Below are 22,957 nucleotides of genomic sequence, written 5' to 3' on the forward strand. Positions count from 1 at the left end.
CCAGGAAGCAAACAGGAACTGGAAACAACTATGGCAGGAAAAGGAATTGCCTCACACCATGTATTTTTTCTTTGGTTAGTGCCAAAGTTGTGGCAAAGTAGTACTGATTCAAAATCGCGGCAAAATCGCGGAAAAGTCGTACAAGTGTGAAAGGGGACTGAGGCTTTGCTTGCCTTTTGTTTTGATGCACCTGGAATGTATTTAACTTCATTTAATTTGAATTTCCAAACCAGATGGTAGATGTAGTCCTTTAAAGTATTGTGGAAATCTTTCCTCCAACCACACAGATAATGACTTTAAAAATGTGTACATGTTGTCCAAACCCCTTCACCTGACTACTTTCATTTTAAAAGAGTAGACTTTATTCCAAGACATCTGGAGGATCCAGTTCATCAGGAATGCTCCTGTCTTTGGCCATGCCTCATCACAATAAAGAAAGTTAGATTTTCCTTTATCCAGATCTTCACTATGGACAATGACAACATTTGTACACATTTCCAGATAGAGATCATTAGCTCTTACATACGGTACTTGTGTTTGGTTTACAGGAATACAGACTTTGAGGGTCCTACAGTTGGACTGGCAACTCTCGGAGCTATGTGCAGTGAACAATATTCTGCAGGAATCGACCAGGTGAGATTCTGTAGCCTGAACCAGAACTGGTCACAATCATCATTATGATTTTGAAGGTTTGCATATGACCTGACTTGAAGCAGTTGGCAGACAAGGATGGGGGTCTGCAGGGCTTTTTTTCAGGGGGAACTTGGGGGAACTCAGTTCCACCACCTTTGGCTCAGACCCTTTGGTGCCTGCTTACCACAATCACTTGTAAACACAGAAGTCTGGTTTCTGTGTTTACAAGTGACAGCTCTGCACTCTGTGTGTAACCCCCCGAACTCTGCACTCTGTATGTAATACAATCCTGGTATTTAATGCCCCTTTAAGACCCTTCTACTGTTTTTGAAATCTTAACGGGGTCGTGGTTGAGTTCCTGCACCTATTTTCTGAGAAAAAAAGCTCTGGGGGTCTGTATATCTTCTACATGTAAATCTTCACAGTTATAATAATTTAAGACTAATTATTCAAATTCTTGCATTACCCCGTCATGTCTATTTTTTTAAGTTGACCGTTGATAGTACATGGCCTTTCTGTATGACCAAACAGTAAAAGTTATCACTACGCAATCTGATCTAGGTCTGCTGCCATTTGAGGGATCTGAAACATCACCTATTTTTTTTTCTTTTGTTCTGTCCTGCAGTGTTAATTTTGACATCAAATTTCTATTTAGTTTTAGTCCTATTTTAGTTATCTGAATTGTTTCACGCTGATAATCTCATTTATAAGTGCTTTAGTGCGAAATGTATTAAAGTGCTTTTGAGAGGCTGTTTAGTATTGATTTAGAAGAGCCAAATAGTGCTTTAAACTCAATTCCATGTTTATTGTCACCTCCTTCTCCAGCCGCCTCCCTCCTGTCCTTCACCACCATTCCCCACCATTCTTTGCAGCATTCTCCTATAAGCCCAGGCACTTTCATGATGGCCAGTGTTGGGAAAAAAAAGGATTGGGTGTTTTGCCCAAAGGTGGAATTGGGCTTTAAGACATACTAAAATGACTATTGAGCACTTCTTAAATGATATTGCAGCATGATAAGTCATGGCCCTTGACGCCCTTTTAGTGATCAGTATCATGTGTCCATGGTCACCTCAAGGGCGGATCCAGAGTCTAGTCTCGGGAGGGGCACTGCCAGAAAATAAGGTGTTGATTACAGAACTCAATTAGGTGTCCGCTGCAATGTTGCAATGTTGCAGTACCTAAAAAATCAATGATCGCCGCCATTACTAGTAAAAAATATTTAAATATAAATGCCATAAATCTATCCCATAGTTTGTAGACGATTGTCAGGGACTGCAGACATGGCACAAGAGATGGTCAGAGACTGCAGATGTGGTACAAGAGATGGTCAGAGACTGCAGACGTGGTACAAGAGATGGTCAGAGAATGCAGACATGATACAGGAGATGGTCAGAGACTGCAGACGTGGTACAAGGGATGGTCAGAGACTGCAGACATGGTACAAGAGATGGTCAGAGACTGCAGACATGGTACAAGGGATGGTCAGAGACTGGAGACATGGTACAAGGGATGGTCACAGACTGCAGATGTGGTACAAGGGATGGTCATGGTACAAGGGATGGTCAGAGACTGGAGACATGGTACAAGAGATGGTCAGAGAGTGACGACATGGTACAAGAGATCAATGCAGCCTCATCAGTGCCCATCATTGCAGCCTCACTGTACATATGAACGCAGCCCCACTTTTGTATATTAATGCAGTCCCACTTTTGTATATAAATGCAGCCCCACTTTTGTATATAAATGTAGCCCCACTTTTGTATATGAATTCAGCCCCACTTGTGTATATGAATGCAGCCCCACTTTTGTATATAAATGCAGTCCCACTTTTGTATATAAATTCAGTCCCACTTTTGTATATAAATGCAGCCCCACTTTTGTATATAAATGCAGCCCCACTTTTGTATATAAATTCAGTCACACTGTATATATAAATTCAGTCCCACTTTTGTATATAAATGCAGTCCCACTTTTTTATATAAATTCAGTCCCACTTTTGTATATGAATGCAGCCCCACTTTTGTATATAAATGCAGTCCCACTTTTGTATATAAATGCAGTCCCACTTTTGTATATAAATTCAGTCCCACTTTTGTAAATAAATTCAGTCCCACTTTTGTATATAAATGCAGTCCCACTTTTGTATATAAATATAGCCCCACTTTTGTATATAAATTAGAGGTCGACCGATATATCGGCAGGCCGATATATTGGCCGATATTTGGCCGTTTTGGAGAAATCGGCATCGGCCGATTTTTATCCAAATCAGGCCGATATTTTACAATTCCCGCTAGCGGTGATACGGATCCGGAGTTAGGCCGAAGCCGCAGCCTTTCCTGATGCTGTGACCGCGGAGGCAATCCGCAGATTCGCGGATTCCCGCCGCGGTCATAGCATCAGGAAAGACCGCGGCTTTGGCCTAGCTCCGGAGCCGCGGCCATCTTGGTACACCCAGCGCGGCGTCCCTCCTCTGTTTACGCCCACAGAGGAGGAGGGGCCCGCGCTCGTGGGACACTCTGGTGTCTGTACTACTGGGGGGGGGTGTCTATACTGGAGGAAGACTGGATTTGGGAGACCTTGCCGGGAAGACTCTGACTGCATGCTTGATTGGCAGACCTGACTGAGGAGTGGTAATATTCGATGTGCTTGCTAGCTAGCTAGAATTTCAGTTGATGATTGCTTAAATATTGTTGTGGGTTTGATAGGTATTTGTCTTCTTAGGTGCAGAGGCTGTAATATTAGCCAGCATTAAGTGTTGCTGGTACAGGTCCAGTGCCATCTGCCAGTGCCACCATCCAGTGCCAATTAGTGCCACCTTCCATTCAGTGCCATCCACCAATGCCACCTGCCAGTGCCAATACCAGTGCCACCATCCAGTGCCAGTTAGTGCCACTTTCCATCCAGTGCCACCTGCCAGTGCAATCCAGTGCCACCTACCAGTGCAAACTAAATCCATCAGTGCCACCTGCCAATGCCAACCAGTGCTAACTATTGCCACCCAGTGCCACCTGCCAGTGCCAACCAGTGCCATTTGCCAGTGTCACCTGCCAGTGCCATGTGCCATCTGCCAGTGCCAACCAGTGCCATCTGCCAATCAGTGCCACCTGCTAGTACCATCTTTCAGTGCCATCCAGTGCAACCTGCCAGTGCCAATAAGTGCCTTCTGCTAGTGCCATCTTCCTTCCAGTACCAATTAGTGCCACAAGCCAGTGCCACCAATAAAAAAAAAAAAAAAAAAATCGGCCTAAAATATCGGCCGCAAAAATCGGCATTATATATCGGCCATCGGCCGCCCAGATTTCTAAATATCGGCATCGGCCAGAGAAAAACCCATATCGGTCGACCTCTAATATAAATGCAGCCCCAATTTTGTATATGAATTCAGCCCCACTTTTGTATATTAATGCAGCCCCACTTTTGTATATTAATGCAGCCCCACTTTTGTATATAAATGCAGTCCCACTTTTGTATATAAATTCAGTCCCACTTTTGTATATAAATTCAGTCCCACTTTTGTATATTAATGCAGTCCCACTTTTGTATATAAATGCAGCCCCACTGTATATATAAATACAGCCCCACTTTTGTATATGAATGCAGCCCCACTTTTGTATATGAATGCAGTCCCACTTTTGTATATAAATTCAGTCCCACTTTTGTATATTAATGCAGTCCCACTTTTGTATATAAATGCAGCCCCACTGTATATATAAATACAGCCCCACTTTTGTATATGAATGCAGTCCCACTTTTGTATATGAATGCAGCCCCACATTTGTATATAAATGCAGTCCCACTTTTGTATATAAATGCAGCCCCACTTTTGTATATGAATGCAGTCCCACTTTTGTATATAAATGCAGCCCCACTTTTGTATATTAATGCAGTCCCACTTTTGTATATAAATGCAGCCCCACCTTTGTATATAAATGCAGCCCCACTTTTGTCTATGAATGCAGTCCCACTTTTGTCTATGAATGCAGTCCCACTTTTGTATATTAATGCAGCCCCACTTTGTATATGAATGCAGCCCCACTTTGTATATGCATGCTGCCCCACTTTGTATATGAATGCAGCCCCACTTTGTATATGAATGCAGCCCCACTTTTGTATATTAATGCAGCCCCACTTTTGTATATTAATGCAGCCCCACTTTTGTATATTAATGCAGCCCCACTTTGTCTATGAATGCAGTCCCACTTTTGTCTATGAATGCAGTCCCACTTTTGTCTATGAATGCAGTCCCAATTTTGTCTATGAATGCAGCCCCACTTTGCATATGAATGCAGCCCCACTTTGTATATGAATGCAGCCCCATTTTGAATATGAATGCAGCCCCACTTTGTATATGAATGCAGCCCCACTTTGTATATGAATGCAACCCCACTTTTGTATATGAATGAAGCCTCACTGTGCATGGCACTCACCATGGCATTGCCTCGATCACACACAGCAGGTATCTCCTCTCCCGACGTGTGTCATGGAACAAACAGGAGCTGTAGGTCTGTGTTTGGCAGGGCAGTGTGCTCTAGCAAGGTCCCCCCCCCTAGACAGGCTTGTGTGATAGACAAAACACTGATTTAATCAGTGTTCCATCTCCATCTACTATCACATGAGCAGGTCTATCACAGGCAGCACAGCCGAACACAGAACCAGCTCTCACACACAGCGAGAGATGCCCGGTGTCATACTCGCGGGAGAGAGGGGAAGCGCTGCAGTCAGCTACAGCTCAAAGCAGCCTCAGGACAGGCAGCCTACAGGGCTGCACCAGATCGGCCCTGGTGATGACAGAGAGAGAGTGAGAGACTTGGCAGCTTAAAAGCAGTTTAAAAAAAAATTGCCCTGTTGCCCCCCCCCCCCCGAATCCGCCGTTGGGTCACCTGACAGAAAAAAAAAGTTGTCTGTAAGGAAGAAGCCAAATTGGCACTATAGATTTGAGTGCAAGCCTTTCCACGATCATCTGGTGTAAGAAAGCTTCTATATAGGGTTGTACCAATACTAAGCAACTGCATGAGTACCAGTAATCGTGCAAATGCACCGATATCTAAAATCGATACCTACTGGCTCGGTTCTTTCAGCTGTGAGCAGGATTCTCCCACAGACAACTGAAATGTACACAAAAGAATGCAGCAATTATCGGTTGTTAAGGAGCGGGGTCCTTAACAACTGATGATCTGTCAGTGGGCTTCCCCACTGACAGATAAATGTGATTAAAACCAGGGGCAGCTGCTGATCGGGCTCCCTGTAGAATCAAAGCGCTCTCCTGCTGGGTCTCCACTCCATCCCCAGCCTGGAGTCCAGCACGAGAGGAGAGAGCCGGTGTGAAGAGAGGCCAGCACTTAGAAGTTTTGGCATGAGGAAGGGAACCGCGAGACGCGTGCAACCGATGCCCTGCATGGAATATGTGAGATTTGCTTTCATTGACCTTATAATATGATATGCGATTGAACAGATCTAAAGCTTCATGTTCCGCAGCCAGGGAAGAGTCCACTTCTGTCATAATCATGATAATGTTGTCAGCGAATAAGCTTATGGAATATATATTGTTGCCTGCTGGAAAACCTTTAATATCAGAATGATTTTTAATGTAAATAGCTAAGGGTTCCATCAAAAGGTTGAATATCAAGGGAGACAATGTACACCCTTGCCTCGTTCCATTTGATATGGTAAATGATGAAGATAAAATACCAGATAAATAAACTTGAGCTGGCGTTTTGGAATATGAATCCATAATGGCCGTTAGGATATTACCCACAAAGTCAAACTATTCCAATACTCTGGCCAAATCTAGCCAGTGTATACGGTCAAAAGCCTTCTTTGCATCCAATGTTAGAAGCAGAGAAAGCCTTTTCTGCATCCCTGCCATGTGAATAATGTTCACCAGTGTTTGGGTAGCATCCAAATATTGCCTGTTTGGTCAGGGTGAATGAGTGTGTAATATGTTAACAAAACGTAAGGCTTTTAATTTTGCATATAGTTTCAAATTTTTAAGTGAAATTGGTCTAAAGTTTAAAGGGGAATTGGGTTCTTTCCCTGGCTTAGGCAAGGTTACAATCAGTGCTTCTAGCATTTCAGGTGGGAAAGAGGCAGAGGCGGCGGTATTTGTTATTTTGTATTAGGTGTGGGGATAACAGGGTCATGAATTTATTGTAGTATTCCCCATTGAAGCCATCAGGGCCAGGTGATTTGTTTGGAGGAAGAGATTCAATGATTTTGTAAATCTCTTAATCAGTGAATGGTAAATTTAGAGAGTGAGCCCTGGTTCACACTGGGTATGATTTGGAACGATTTGAGATGCGATTTGACATGTCAAATCGCATCTCAAATCGGCGGCATTTGCCGGCAATTGTCTGCAATGGCACTGTCCTAATCAGTGCGACGCCGCATCTGCGATTTCAAAAAGTAGTTCCTGTACTACTTTTTGCGATTTCGGGCCGCGATTTACATTAAATTGTGGCCGAAATCGCGGAAAATCGCGGCAAAATCGCGGCAAAATCGTGGCCGCGAGATCGCGGTAAAATGCGATTTTGAATTCGCAGCAGTGTGAACCTAGCTGGTCTGGTGACAATTTTGGTATGGATAATGCATCTAGAAATCTGTGGATTGCTTCTGGGGTTGGCTGGTATGTCATTTTCAAGTTATATAGTGATCAGTATTACAAACTAAAGGCGTCTGCTATTTTTGGGGGGTGGTATTCTTTTTGCTTAGTTCCTGGATGAATTATATAGGGTATTTTACTTCTCTATCTGTGCCCTCTAATATTCTGTGCTAAAAGTTTGCCAGCTCTATTACCATTAACATAATAAGTTATCTTTAACCACTTAAGGACCCCTTCACGCCGATATACGTCTGCAGAATGGCATGGCTGGGCACATCCACGTACCTGTACGTGGCCCTTTAAGCCCAGCCGTGGGGTCGCGTCCCGCAGCCCGGTCCGAAGCTCCGTGACCGCAGGACCTGCGGACCCGATAGCCGCTGGAGTCCCGCGATCGGTCCCCAGAGCTGAAGAACGGGGAGAGCTGTGTGTAAACACAGCTTCCCCATTCTTCACTGTGGCGCCGTCATTGATCGTGTGTTCCCTTAAATAGGGAAACACAATCAATGATGTCACACCTACAGCCACACCCCCCTACAGTTAGAAACACAGATGAGGTCACACTTAACCCCTTCAGCGCCCCCTTGTGGTTAACTCCCAAACTGCAATTGTCATTTTCACAGTAAACAATGCATTTTTAATGCATTTTTTGCTGTGAAAATGACAATGGCCCCAAAAATGTGTCAAAATTGTCTGAAGTGTCCGCCATAATGTCGCAGTCACGAAAAAAATCGCTGATCGCTGCAATTAGTAGTAAAAATTTTTTTTTTTTATAAAAATGCAATAAAACGATCCCCTATTTTGTAAACGCTATACATTTTGCGCAAACCAATCGATAAACGCTTATTGCGATTTTTTTTACCAAAAATAGGTAGAAGAATACGCATCGGCCTAAACTGAGGAAAACATTTTTTTTTTATATATTTTTGGGGGATATTTATTATAGCAAAAATTTAAAAATATTGCATTTTTTTCAAAATTGTCGCTCTATTTTTGTTTATAGCGCAAAAAATAAAAACCGCAGAGGCGATCAAATACCACCAAAAGAAAGCTCTATTTATGGGAAAAAAAGGACGCCAATTTTGTTTGGGAGCCACGTCGCATGACCGCGCAATTGTCAGTTAAAGCTACGTAGTGCCGAATCGCAAAAACTGGCCAGGTCTTTTAGCTGCCTAAAGGTCCAGGTCTTAAGTGGTTAATCTTCTAGGTGATTTCTCAAAGTTTTCTAGTAATAGGAGTCTAAGGCCTCATCTGAGTTGCGCTAATTTTTGAGAAAGGGCCGGGGTAGTGTTACGTTTATTTTGGGTGTCTATGATTGAGATTTCCTTTGTGAATTTAGCTAACCGCTTTTGCCTCTGCCTCTTGGCTCTTGCTCCCAACTGAACAATGATACCCCTTATAAACGTTCCATAATATAAATGGGTCTTGTACCGAACCTGCATTATTATTAAAAATATCCTTCAAGTGAGCCCGGAGAGTTGCCTTTGACTCTTCTTGTTGCAATAAGTATGAGTTAATTCTACATATTGGACACAGTTTGAAAGAAGTCGAGTCTGCTATAGATAGCACAATAGAAGCATGGTCAGACCATGTTATTGAATTTATGGTGACGGCTTTGGTTCGAAGTAGAACTTGAGTTGATAGACTAAGAAATGGTCTATTCTAGTGTAGATTTGGTGAGGTGGAGAAAAGAAGGTAAAGTCCTTTTCACCGGCAAGCAAGCAACGCCATGCATCATATAGGTTTTGATTGTGAATAGAAGGTAGTAGCGTGGAATTAGAACACTTAGTGTGGGACGTAGAATCCAATGATGGGTCTGGGGTGACATTGAAGACTCTGCATACAATCAGTAGACCTTGTTGATAAGATTTGACCTTTTTCATAAGTTTGTTGAAAAAATGAACTTGGTATTTGTTGGGGGGAGTATACATTAACTCAGGGTTTGACAAATTTGCTTGGAATCTAGGAGCCAGTTAAAAAAGTTAGGAACCAGAAAACGCGCCCCATCCAGCCGAGCTTGCGCGCAGAAGCGAACGCATAGGTGAGTAGTGCCTGAATATGTAAACGGTATTCAAACCACAAATGTGAGGTATAGCCGCGATTGGTAGAGCGAGAGAAATAATTCTAGCCCTAGACCTCCTCTGTAACTCAAAACATGCAACCTGCAGAATTTTTTAAACGTCGCCTATGGAAATTTTAAAGGGTAAAAGTTTGTCACCATTCCAAGAGCGGACGCAATTTTGAAGCATGACATGTTGGGTATCAATTTACTCGGCGTAACATTATCTTTCACAATATAAAAAAAATTGGGCTAACTTTACTGTTGTCTTATTTTTTTATAAAAAAAAAGTGTATTTTTCCCCAAAAATAGTGTGCTTGTAAGATCGTTGTGCAAATACGGTGTGACAGAAAGTATTGCAACGACCGCCATTTTATTCTCTAGGGTGTTAGAATAAAAAATATATATAATGTTTGGGGGCTCTAATTAGAGGGAAGGAGATGGCAGTGAAAACACTGTGGAAGCTCCATTAGAATTGCTGCATTGCTGGTTTACTTGTCATGCCAACAGCCACCACAAGATGGCGCCAGATCACAGAAGGAAGCTTAGGCCTGCAGAAGGACGCAAAGCCGCGGCCTCAATTACCTGCCGGCGCGGTCCGCTGTGATCATGCGGCAGGGAAGGTGGGGGCGCACGGAGACACCCATCCTCCCCCGCCGCGGGATCGCGTCAGGCCGCACCAGACGGTAATTGAGGCCGCGGCTTTGCGGCCTTCTGCAGGCCTAAGCTTCCCTGGGCGCCAGGTCGCTAATTCTATGCGCAATTGCTGATTTTGTCGAACCCTGCATTAAAGAGGTGGTTCACCCTAAAAACCAAGTTTCTACCATCAAATCCAGCATAGTAGCGTGAGCTACAGTATGCCTTTATTTTTTATTTTTTGCGCCGTACTCACAGTTTACTCCCGTAGTGAAGTTTCAGACTCCCCGCGGGGAATGGGCGTTCCTATGCAGAGGGAAGATGATTGACGGCCGGCTATGGCGCGTCACGCTTCCCGAAAGTAGCCGAAATAGGACTTGGCTCTTCACGGCGCCTGCGCAGTCAGCTCCGATGTCTGTGCGCAGGCGACGTATAGCGCCGAGTCCTACTCCGGCTATTTTCGGGAAGCGTGACGCGCCATAGCTGGCCGTCAATCATCTTCCCTCTGCATAGGAACGCCCATTCCCCGCGGGGAGTCTGAAACGTCACTACGGCAGTAAACTGTGAGTACGGCGCCAAAAAATAAAAATAAAGGCATACTTTAGATCGCGCTAGTATGCTTGATGGCATGCTAGAAAAAAAGAACACCCTTGGTTTTAGAGCCTGCATTTGCAGTGAAAACAAAAGGGTAATTCTTATGCGGGCATTTAGGTGGGTTATTGAGCTAAAATGAGTCTCTTGTGCACATAGTATATCGCTATGGTTCAAAAAAGCTTCGGTCCATAAAGATTTGCGTTTCAGAGGGTTGTTGAGCACTTTGGAGTTAATAGATAGTACATTAGGTGCCTTATCTTGTGGGTATTGTTAATCGCTTGGATAATATAAGGATCATATTTTGTGATGCACAGGCACCCTCTAGTGGTTGTGATTGGAGTTGTGAATATTAAGTTCCATATCTGTTCCATATTTAAAGTGGAGTTCCGGCCAAAATTACACTTTTTAAATAAAAATACCCCAATAATACACAAGCTTAATGTATTTTAGTAAAGTTAGTCTGCAAACTAAGGTTCGTTTTGTTAGGTTATTACAGCATTTTGAAATGTTATAAACTAGCATTAGACCGTGGCCATCTTAAGTGTGGGCATTTGAAGCCAGACTGTATTACTTCCTGGATTTCATGCTTGCAGATCTCGCACACGCTCAGTGCTGCACAAGCGGTGTAATAGGTTTCATGTCAGGTTTCCATAGCAACGGCATTGTTAGAGGAAGTTGTCCTTATCTATGCAAACCTCTCCTCCCTGCAGGAACCCGGAAATATACCGCATGCTCAAAGAATATTATTCATGAAATATATATATAGATATCTTGTTATATATATTTCTTGTTCTGTGTGTGTGTGTGCTCCTCCATCGCAGCGCCCCCTGGCAAATTGCATCGCCCCAGCACATCGCATTGCCCCAGCTAAATCGCATTTCTTCCACCGCAACGCCCCTCTCCAAATTACATCATATTGCCCCAGCACATTGCATCGCACCCCCACCAAATCGCATTGCCCCAGCAAATTGCATTACCCCCCCCGCCACATTGCATCGCACCCCCACCAAATCGCATTGCCCCAGCAAATTGCATTGCCCCCTCTGCCACATTGCATTGCCCGCCAGCCAAATCGCATCTCCTCCATCGCAGCGCCCCCTGCCAAATTGCATCGTGCCAGCACATTGCATCGCACCCCACCAAATCGCATAGCCCCACCAAATCGCATTGCCCCCCTGCCACATCGCAATGCCCCCACCAAATCGCATCTCCTCCATTGCAGCACCCCCTCGCCAAATGACATCGTATTGCCCCAGCACATTGTATCGCACCCCCGCCACATCGCATCTCCTCCATCACAGCGCCCCCTCCAAATTACATTGTATTGCCCCAGCACATTGCATCGCACCCCACCAAATCGCATTTCCCCCCTGCCACATCGCATTGCCCTTACCAAATCGCATCTCCTCCATTGCAGCGCCCCCTCGCCAAATGACATTGTATTGCCCCAGCACATTGCATCGCACCCCCACCAAATCACATTGCCCCCCGTCAAATCGCATCTTCTCCATCGCAGCGCCCCCTGCCAAATTACATCGTATTGCCCCAGCACATTGTATCACACCCCCACCAGATCGCATCGCTCTCAGCAAATCGCATTGCCCCCGCCAAATTGCATCTCCTCCATCGCAGCGCCCCCGCATCGCCCCAGCACATTATAACGCACCCCCACCAAATACTGAGAAGCGGGGGTGGGGGGCTTCAGGGGGGGGTTGGCAGCTGCGGGACATTTAAAAACGGAGAGGCGGGGGGGGGGGTTGGGGTGTTCGCGGGTGCCGGGATCCGTGGGATGTTAAAAAAAACGGAGAAGCGGGTCAGGGTGTTCGCGGGTGCCGCGATATGCGGGATATAAAAAAACCAAGAAGGGGGGGCGGCGCGGGTGCACGCGATCCTGGCAATCGCGGCACCTGCGCCACCCCCTTCTCCATTTTTTTATAACCTGCGTATCGCGGCACCCGCGAACACCCCAACCCCCCCCGCTCCGGGTGCGCGGGTGCCGCGATTGCCGCAAACGGGGTCATTTAAAAAAAACTGGGGGGCGGGGGGGAGCTGGCTGACGCCGATCAACGGTGAGAAGTGGCTAGTGGAGCTTTACTAGCAACCGGCTCCATGGTAACAGGGAGGACAGGACATCAGCCGCCCTTTTGGCATGAATGGCCAATAAGAAACGGGAGGGCGTGGCTTAGGGAAATCGCTGCACAGCAAACAACTGCCTTCTGCCAAACATCTCCCAGGAGGCATTGCGGAGGGGGGGATGGTTCGCTCAGGGCTCTCGCGGGAGGAGATTCATAAGACCAATAAAACTGTGAGTTTTTTTTGTTTTTTTTTTTAAATATACACCAATTTTGTTTAAGGGGACAGAGCAGCAGGGGATGAAGAGGAGTTGTAAAATAGGGTGGAACTCTGCTTTAAGCAACTTGGTAATGTGCTCACAAAGCGTGACACGGTTGCTGTCCATTCTTCTGCGAGTCATTCGAGAGGAAGTCTCAGAGTAGTTGTTTATGGCTCGGTCTGAAGGTTGTTGAAGTGGTCCTTCTTTTATCTTAGTTCCGCCAACATCCGAAAATTTTGAAAAAACCCCAAGAAAGATAAAAAAGAAAAAAACAGTATAACATGTAAACAGTATGAAACACCTGACGTGCTGTAACGAACATAGAGGGCTAAGATCACCCAAAGGCAGCATTTTGCTGCTAGGTTTTACTGGGGGATAAGTTCAACCATACAGTCCCTGACACTTTTCTCATAGAAACTAGGGTGCTAAAGTAGACCATCCGGTCCTATTCATGAGTGAGATCTCGCATTTTTGGTAGTTACTGTTTTCAACTCTCGTTCAATTTGGCGCAGAGTGCTGGTAGTGGGGTTTTCACCATCTGGATAAAGTAGAATGCCCCATTCCTTCAGGAGAGCAATCCCTTTTTCCAATGAGGTTACTGCATAAGTATGATTTTCTTTGGTGATGGTGATTTCCGTTGTGTAACCCCATCTGTATGCGATTTTGTGGTTGTGTAATTCTTTGGTCACAGTATTTAAGCTTTTCCTTTTCTGAAGTGTGTACTGTGAAAGATCAGCAAAGAATTGTAATCTTTGGTACAGTGAGTGGATTTGGTCTTGCTTCCTTATGATTGTCATAATATGTTATTTCTCGTGGAGGAAATGTAAACGTAGAAGCACATCTCCAGGTATATGATCAGACAGATGAGACGGATTAGGCAAGCGGTGGATCCTGTCGATAGTGACATCCAAGTCTGTGAGACTTGGTATGAGGGCTTTAAACAATGTCGCCATAGAGACCCAGGTCGGTTTGCTGCATTGATTCAGGAATCCCCCTTATTTTTAGATTGTTGCTTCTCGACCAGTCCTCCATGTCTGCTAGCTTTGCTTTGATCCACTCGTTCTCGCCCTCCTTCTCATCAAAGGCATCAACCAGATAATTAATGGTGTCAGCGTATTCTCCCAGCTTAGCCTTAATATGATCCACTCTGTTCCCCACTACTTGTATGTCTATATTGAATCTGGGCATACATAAGGCCGTATCTGTTTGGATCGTACTCCTCAGAGACAAAAGCATGTCTTTTAGCACAGTATTTAGCACAGGTTGGTTTTGTGTGGGTAAGAATTCTATCGATTCTGGCAATTCCCTTGTATCCTCCCCTGAATATAAAGCTGAGCTCACTGCCGGACACAATCCGGTGACACCTAGGCTGGGCCTGGACTTGGCTGGGCTGTTAGATGATGGGGTGGGAGGATAGGAGCGCTGGCTAGTGGCAGAATTAATTTTGGGAGGTTGATTACCTTGCCTTGGGGTCTTTTTCTGTGCTGAGGATGCCGGAGGAGTGTAGGCCTCGGCGCCATCTTGCCTACCTCCATTAGCGGTCAGCGTGAAGAAGTTCGTCAAGCGCTGGGGCTTCTGATCGTTGGGCCGTTTGTTAGGCATAGTCCTAGAGGTATCCGCGTCAGGCCACACCTATACATTTTTTAGTGCATTTTCAGTTTTGCAGAAACACACTACAGTCCATTTAACATGGTTTCCTATGGATGTAGTTCACATCTGTGCATTTTATGGAAAGGGCCAGGGTTTTTTTTCTGGTTTTTAGTTCCATAGACTTTAATGGTTTAAATGCGTGTATTGAAAAACGCAAAATGCACCTGCAATATGCAAACTACAAACTGCACAAGTGTAAATCAGGCTTAAGGTCTGATTCACACATATGCATTTTAGTGCGTTTTGCAGATTTGTACTACAGTCCATTTAACACGGTTTCTTATGAAACACGTTCTGTAGGGCAAATCTGCAAAATGCAAAAAGCGCTAAAAATGCATAGGTGTGAATCAGGCCTAAGTGTAGTGTTGTCACCTGGGCCGTGTCTCTGATTTGGACTATAAACACCTAGTCTTCTACATTTTAGGAGAGGCGTTGTGCTGGTAAACACAGAACATAGTTGGGAAGGGGGGATAACATTGTTGGAGGTTTCAATTCAATGCACAGGATGTTACAAGGACACTGGATTTCTATCACTATTGACAGGCTTTTTCTGTACGTGCAGAAAATGCACTTAGAGCCGGTTCACACAGGGGCAACACGACTTTTAGCGCAACTTTGCGAGGCGAGGCGACCTAGACGCGACTTGAGCATGAATCACAGCGCGACTTGGGGCGACTTACAACGTGACTTGAAGTCGCCTCCAAGAGGGGGAACTCAACGCCTAATTTTAAATAAAAAAAACAGGATGGGTTCCTCCTCCAAGAGCATACCAGGCCCTTAGGTCTGGTATGGATTTCAAGGGCAACCACCTACACCCACCCAAAATCCATACCAGACCCTTATCCGAGCACGCAGCCCGGCTGGTCAGGAAAGGGGGTGGGGACCAGTGAGCGGCTCCCCCCCTCCTGAACCGTACCAGGCCACATGCCCTCAACATGGGGGGTTAGGTGCTTTGGGGCAGGGGGGTGCCCTGCGGTCCCCCACCCCAAAGCACCTTGTCCCCATGTTGATGGGGACAAGGGCCTCTTCCCGACAACCCTGGCCATTGGTTGTCAGCAGGGCCGCTGATAGGCCAGTACAGCTGGCCCAGCTGTACCGGGCCCGGCTGGCAGGGGGGCCCGGGCAGCCTCGACAGAACCAATTAATGTTATATAAAAAAAAAAAACTTCCACAGTCATCCGACCAGCTAATACGCAAAACCCCTCCCCAGTACCTGCCTGCTTGATCCCTACGTAGTCGGCAGCAGGTAGGGACTATTTCCTGTATTTCGGGCGCGGAAGAGTATCACTTCTCTCTCCCGCGCCCGCTCCTCTGCTCTGCTCAGTCTTCAGAATCAAGTCCCGGCCAGCTTGTCCTTCCCTGGCGCCGCGGAGTGATTCTTCTCCCTCCGCGGCGCCAGGGAAGAGAGTGAGAGAAGGCAAAGCAGCGGCCGTTGCAGAAAGGAAAAAAACATTTTTTGTGACACTCCAGGCAGCGAATCCAGGCAGGCAGACAGCACAGCAGCCAGCACTACTACTGCAGTCAAGGAGGAAGTGACTCTGTCCTGTCCAGGAATCAGGATAACAGGTATGAATGTACTTGTTTGGGGGGGGGGGGGGTCAAGATCTTCTGTCTGCAGGCTCACTCTAATTATTATTTCAGGCCTGGCTACCCCACTGTAGCTGAAAGTACAAGATCACATAGCAGAAACCCTAGAGAACAAGACAGTCTGATCACTGAGTAGTGGTAGCATTTAAAGCAGAGGTTCACCCAAAAAATGAATTTTTAACATTACATTCAGCCGAGTTGTCCTAACGACAATCGCCTGTTTTTGTTTTTTTTGTACATACCGTATTTCACCGCCGCTTCCGAGTAGCTCTTCTGCGGGACTGGGCGTTCCTATCTGATTGACAGGCTTCTGACCGTCGCATACTACGCGTCACGAGTTGCCGAAAGAAGCCAAACGTCGGTGCGCAGGCGCCGTATAGAGCCGCACCGACGTTCGGCTTCTTTCGGCAACTCATGATGCACTGTATGCGACCGTCGGAAGCCTGTCAATCAGATAGGAACGCCCAGTCCCGCAGAAGACATACCCAGAAGCGGCGGTAAAATACGGTATGTACAAAAAAAAAAACAGCCGATTGTCATTAGGACAACTCGGCTGAATGTAATGTTAAAATTTTATTTTTGGGTGAACCCCCGCTTTAAGGAAAATGTTTCACTGCAAATACATACCTCCCAACCGTCCCGGATTCCACGGGACCCTCCCGCAATTCCAAGTGTGTCCCGTGGACTAGACTAGAGTCCCAGAAAACAGGGCCCCAGGCGCGACCTTTAGGGGGGAGACATTCCGTGCCTCCTCCTAATTTTCATTTTCTGTGTCCCCGATCTCACCCGCCATGTTTGGTGCCCTGTGATTGGGCATATGGGGGTCATGTGCGGCGTGGGGCTGGCCAGTCTGGGATCGTCTAGAAGTCCCACCTCCGCACATGACCGCTATACGCCCAATCACAGTGCGACGGGAAATACGGACCATGGTGGCGGGAGACAATCACAGTGTGAGCCGCCGGAGCTGCGGTCTTCACCTCCGCCTGTCTCTCTGCTCTGTGTCCCTCGGCGGCAGTGTGTCCCTCGGCGGCAGAAGGGCAGGGCGACTCGGTTCTAAGAGATGGGAGCATGGATGATGGAGGTGCAGTCTTACACCATGGAGCGGGCTGCAGGTGGATGGCGCAGGCGGGGAGTCGGGACAGAGGTAAGGAGGACGGATTTGAACCGAGCTGTGGGGAGGGGGGTGTGTGAGTAGTGCAGGAAGTAGGACGCTTACTGTAGGAGTCGTGGGGGTCAGCGTCTGTGTCAGGTGGGGGTCAGCGTCTGTGTCAGGTGGGACTCAGCGTCTGTGTCAGGTGGGGGTCAGCGTCTGTGTCAGGTGGGGGTCAGCGTCTGTGTCAGGTGGGGGTCAGCGTCTGTGTCAGGTGGGGGTCAGCGTCTGTGTCAGGTGGGGGTCAGCGTCTGTGTCAGGTGGGGGTCAGCGTCTGTGTCAGGTGGGGGTCAGCGTCTGTGTCAGGTGGGACTCAGCGTCTGTGTCAGGTGGGGGTCAGCGTCTGTGTCAGGTGGGGGTCAGCGTCTGTGTCAGGTGGGGGTCAGCGTCTGTGTCAGGTGGGGGTCAGCGTCTGTGTCAGGTGGGGGTCAGCGTCTGTGTCAGGTGGGGGTCAGCGTCTGTGTCAGGTGGGACTCAGCGTCTGTGTCAGGTGGGGGTCAGCGTCTGTGTCAGGTGGGGGTCAGCGTCAGTGTCAGGGGGGGGTCAGCGTCTGTGTCAGGTGGGGGTCAGCGTCTGTGTCAGGTGGGGGTCAGCGTCTGTGTCAGGTGGGGGTCAGCGTCTGTGTCAGGTGGGGGTCAGCGTCTGTGTCAGGTGGGGGTCAGCGTCTGTGTCAGGTGGGGGTCAGCGTCTGTGTCAGGTGGGGGTCAGCGTAATGTGAGTAGTGCAGAAAGTAGGAGTCAGGTGGATCAGTGTGTGTGTCAGGGGGTCAGATAGATCACATGTGTTCAAAACATGGAAAGAGTGCAGCGCTATGTGGTTAAAATCATGTGTGAAATAAATGTTATACCTTGAAATCCTCTGTAACTCGAAAGATGCAACCTGTAGAATTTTTTAGACCTTGCCTATGGAGATTTTAAAGGGTAAAAGTTTGTTGCCATTCGACCAGCGGGTGCAATTTTTAAGCGTGACACGTGGGGTCAAAATTTACTCGGCGTAACATTATCTTTCACGATATAAAAAAAATTGGGCTAACTTTACTGTTGTCTTGGGTCTGTTCTCATCTGAAAACAGTATTTATTTTGGATAATAAAACTTATAACTGGCTGGAGAAAAATAAATATCACTTGTAGACAAATCTGCACGTTGTTTCAAGGCGGGGTCTGGGGAGGGGCCAAGGGCGGGGCCAGGGGTGTGGCTGAAGGAGGGATCAGGGGTGGAGCTGAAGGGGGCCCCGTCAGGTATGCTGTACGGGGCCCCATGATTTCTATCAGCGGCCCTGGTTGTCAGGGTCTGCTAGCGGGGGGCTTATCAGAATCCAGGAGCCCCTTTAATAAGGGGGCCCCCAGATCCCGGCCACCCACCCTATGTGAATGAGTATGGGGTCCCGGCCCCATCACCCCAAAGCACCTACCTTCCATGTTGAGGGAATGTGGTCTGGTACTGTTCAGGAGGGGGGGGGGGTGCTTGCTCGTCCCCACCCCCTTTCCTGACTGGCCAGGCTGCATGCTCGTATAAGGGTCTGTTATGGATTTTGGGCGTTTTTTCGGCGTAGGGGGTTCCCCTTGAAATCCATACCAGACCTAAGGGCCTGGTATGCTCTTGGAGGGGGAACCCATGCCGTTTTTTTATTTAAAGTTTGGCATAGAGTTCCCCCTCATGATTTATACCAAATACCAGCTCTGTGGGAGGGAGGGGTTTGCCTTAGAGCCGGTTCAAAGTGGGGCGACTTCCTGTAAAGTTGCCTCACTATGAATGGGGATCCGACTTGGAGGTGACTTCCATTGAAATCAATGGGTACAAGTCGTACAATGGGTACAAGTCACCTAGATGTCGGATTGAAGTAGTACAGGAACCTTTCTTGAAGTCAGAGCGACTGCAGTAGTGCGCATTTAGATGGCTCCATTCACTTACATTGATTTGTTCATGCAGCGTGACTTGAGGCGACTAGGGGCGACTTGAAGTCAAATCCAAAGTCGGACCTGTGTGAATAAACTTTAAGGCCGCGTACACACGATCAGTCCATCTGATGAGAACGGTCCGGTCCGGTTTCAAACTGATGGCCTGATGTGCCTACACACCATCGGTTAAAAAAACAATCTTGTCAGAATGCGGTGACGTAAAACGTGCTGAAAAAAATGAAGTTCAATGCTTCCAAGCATGCGTCGACTTGATTCTGAGCATGCACTGCCTTTTAACCGATGCTTTTGCATACTAACGATCGGTTTTGACCCATCGGTCAGGCGTCCATCGGTCAAATTTTAAAGCAAGGTCTCTTTTTTTTGACCGAAGGATAACTGACCGATGGGGCCCACACACGATCGGTTTGGACCAATGAAACAGTCCTTCAGTCCGTTTTCATCGGTTTTGACCGATCGTGTGTACTTAGGCTTCTTCTGAACATGTGCTTGGTGTTTATTGACTTTTGCTATAACTATCTCCAATCTTTGTCTTCTGGCTTCCTGTGTCTAGTCCTCTCTGACATTCCCTTCTCTCCTCAGGATCACAGCAGTTCACCAGTTTCTGTTGCATCCACTTTAGTCCATGAGATGGGCCACAACCTGGGAATGGATAATGATAAGAAGAACTGCTCATGTTCCGCAGGGGCTTGCTTCATGTCACCAGTTCTTGGGTATGGTCAGAAATGTTAGAGCTGAACTAAGCCATTAAAAATACACAGTTTTATGCAGCTCATGTATTCATGAATAAATTGTTAGATGTATCTTTAAAGTGACCCTGTCACCAATCTAAAAATTAAGTTCCCTGTAAAACACAATGTAAATACTTACCTCTCCTGCTGCTCGTACCACTAAAGGCCACTCTGGTAAAGAGGAATTGTCCATGATGTCTGCCGGAAATCCTACATTTTAAAGTGGACCTTCAGTAATATTTTCATCTTTTAAATCTTCTGCCCTTGTTGTTTTAACTTTGGATAGTAAAACATTTTTTTTTCTGCCAGTAAATACCTTATACAGCCCACTTCCTGTTTCTTGTCTGGTAATTAGAATAGGGTTATGACATCATGCACAGCTGTCTAACTCTCATGAGTGTTTGCCAGGAAGGGAGGGGGTGAGTCATAAGAGGGCCAATGAGAGCTGCGGAGCTGGAGGTGTGCCTCTGTGTGTCTGTGTAAATCCAGGAAATAGACAGGCAGCAGCTTCAGCTGCCCACAGTTAAAATGGATGCAGCCAGACTCAGTGGAGGGAGATTTCTGCAGCATATTTGACAAGTACAGAATCACAGTATATATAAAATAATATGCAAAGTGGTTGGAGGGAAGCTTCAGAATGGCAAAGATGTTTTTATTACAAATAATATGAGCAGACTCCAGTTCCTCTTTAAGGAGTGTTGTTCTTTTGTGACTCTGTAGCCCTCACTAGTTCTTCACACCAACAGTACACTGTGTCAGTTCCCTGTACAGCAGCACACAGACTTAAAGCGGGAAGGGTGGGATGGTAGCCAAACTGGTGTGCTTTGTGCAAATGTGCTGGAGAGGAGCAAGCTGACAGGAGGAGAGTACTGAGTGAGTAGAGAGATGGCCTGATCAGTCTGCTACTGCTCTCTTACTGTCCAGTCACAGGCTGGGGGCAGGATATTAACATCAATGTAATCAAAAGTGATATTAAGGATAGATTACTGTGTAATGGTTTTGCACAGAGCAGCCCCAATCCTCCCCTTCTTGGGTTGCCTGCTGGGGTTCCTGGCTCCTCCTCTTCTCTGAGTGCCCCCATAGCAAGCCTCTTTCTATGGGGGCACTCGTGCAGGATCGCTCCTGAGCCTGCTATGCATGTCCATAAGACACACAGAACAAGGTTCAAACCCTCCGCTCCCTCCTTACTGGCTGTGATTGACAGCTGCAGAAGCCAATGGTTCCCACTGCTGTCTCTTAACCAATGAGGAGGCAGAGACCTGGGAGAGCAGTTGCTGTTGTGCACATCGCTGGATCTCAATCGGGCTTCAGGGAAGCAACATACTGAAGTTTTTTTTTACCCTTTTTTACATAAGATGCATGAAGGAAAAAAGCACTTATAGGTAGATTCACGTACATGAGCTTAACTTTAGGTCGGCCTAGCCTAGCCTGTTTAGGCTACAACGCCGTAAATTAACTAGGCTAGTAGTGATTTTCAAACCACTTACCTGCTAATCTATGGCGGCGTAGCCTCAAACGAGCGGGCGAAAGGGCGCCTAATTCAAATGACTTGGAGGGGGGCGTGTTATATGGAAATGAGGCTTGACCCCATGTTTTTTGACGTTTTTTGACACTGCGCATGCGCCGGGCGACTACATTTCCCAGTGCGCATTGCGGCTAAGTACGCCGTACGGGCCTATTGATTTTGACGTGGACGTAAACGACGTAACTCCCGATTTGCGGACGACTTGCGCAAACAACGTAAAAAAATTCGAACCTCGCGGCGGGAACGGCGGCCATACATAACATTGTTATTCCACTTCATAGGTGGAATAACTTTAGGTGGCCTATCCCTTACGGAAACGACGTAATTCGACAGCGTAGGCCTGGCGTACGTTCGTGAATCGGCGTATCCCCTAATTTACATAATCTACACCGGCCGCAATGGAAGCGCCATCTAGCGGCCATCAGAAACATTGCAAGCTAAGATAGAACGGCGCAAGCCGGCCTATCTTAGCTTTGTTTAAACGTATCTCTGTTTGAGCATACGCTTAAACAAACGCCGGCGTAGATTCAGAGTTAGGTTGGCTTATCTACTGATAAGCTGGCCTAACTCTTTGTGAATCTACCTATTAGCTTTTAGAACCAATTTGTTACTCCTAGTCCTAGATGTTTACTATAAGACGTATACACAAGTAATGATGTTAGCTGTTCAAGAAGATGGAAAGATAGGGCCAAATCCACAAAGCAGATGCGCCGACTTAACTCGAGATTTCTAATTTTACTCCGCGCGTATCTTTGCGCCCGATCCTCAAAACGAGTTACGCATTAAAATCCGTATTTTCCGTCCTACCTAAAATGATTACACCGGCGCATCCTCGGACGCAAAAATTACGCTAGTCACGCCGCTGTTTTTGATAGGCAAAGATGCAAATGAGGGAGATAGGGCGATCCACATAATTAAGTGTGTGCGCCATAGATTACGCCCTGTGCGCACCTGTTAGTTTCCCTGCGCAAATTTACACGTTATAAAAGCAGCCCTAATTTTACACATGCTGTGTAAAGGTCTGCTGAAGCAACAGCATTGAGGAAAAGCTGAGAACACATATTTGCTGGACTTCAAACTGTCTGCCAACATGCCCGGGCCATCCATGATCCTAGCGGCACTCGCTACTTTAGAGGCACAAAGAAGGAGGAGGGCACAGAGGAGGAGGGCACAGGAGAGGGTATACCGCCCACGCCGAGATCTCTTTGGCATGCCTGCTTCTGAGGTCTATGGCAACTTCCGTTTTAACCGGGAAGCCATCCTGGAAGTAACCAGAATCCTGCAGGATGATCTCACCACCCCAACCCAACGATCCCATGCCCTGCCACCTCTCATCAAAGTAATGGCAACACTCCATTTCCTTGCCACTGGGTCTTTCCAACGCACATGTGGAGGTCTGTCTGGGATGGCACAATCCTCCATGAGCAGGTGTGTCCATCAAGTAGTCCCTGCAATACTGAGACGCATGGCCAATCAATTTCAAAAACCCACCCAGGAGGACCAGCGATTGCAAACCATGATGGACTTTTACAACATTGCCCGATTCCCA

The 22,957-nt window shown here is 46.8% G+C and overlaps 1 protein-coding gene across 1 annotated transcript in view; it reads left to right on the forward strand.

Moving 5' to 3' along the window:
* Positions 1-19,962, forward strand: part of LOC120933088 (zinc metalloproteinase/disintegrin ussurin-like) — a 69,752-nt gene extending 49,790 nt beyond the window's left edge. Inside the window, exons 8-9 of the mRNA XM_040346087.1 lie at positions 549-633; positions 19,735-19,962. Coding sequence (XP_040202021.1) covers positions 549-633; positions 19,735-19,884 — 235 coding nt within the window. The 3' untranslated portion in view covers positions 19,885-19,962. The remainder of the gene's footprint in view (positions 1-548; positions 634-19,734) is intronic.
* Positions 19,963-22,957: the final 2,995 nt, after the last annotated feature.

The sequence above is a fragment of the Rana temporaria genome, chromosome 3 (assembly GCF_905171775.1).
Source record: "Rana temporaria chromosome 3, aRanTem1.1, whole genome shotgun sequence".
Classification (NCBI taxonomy): domain Eukaryota; kingdom Metazoa; phylum Chordata; class Amphibia; order Anura; family Ranidae; genus Rana; species Rana temporaria.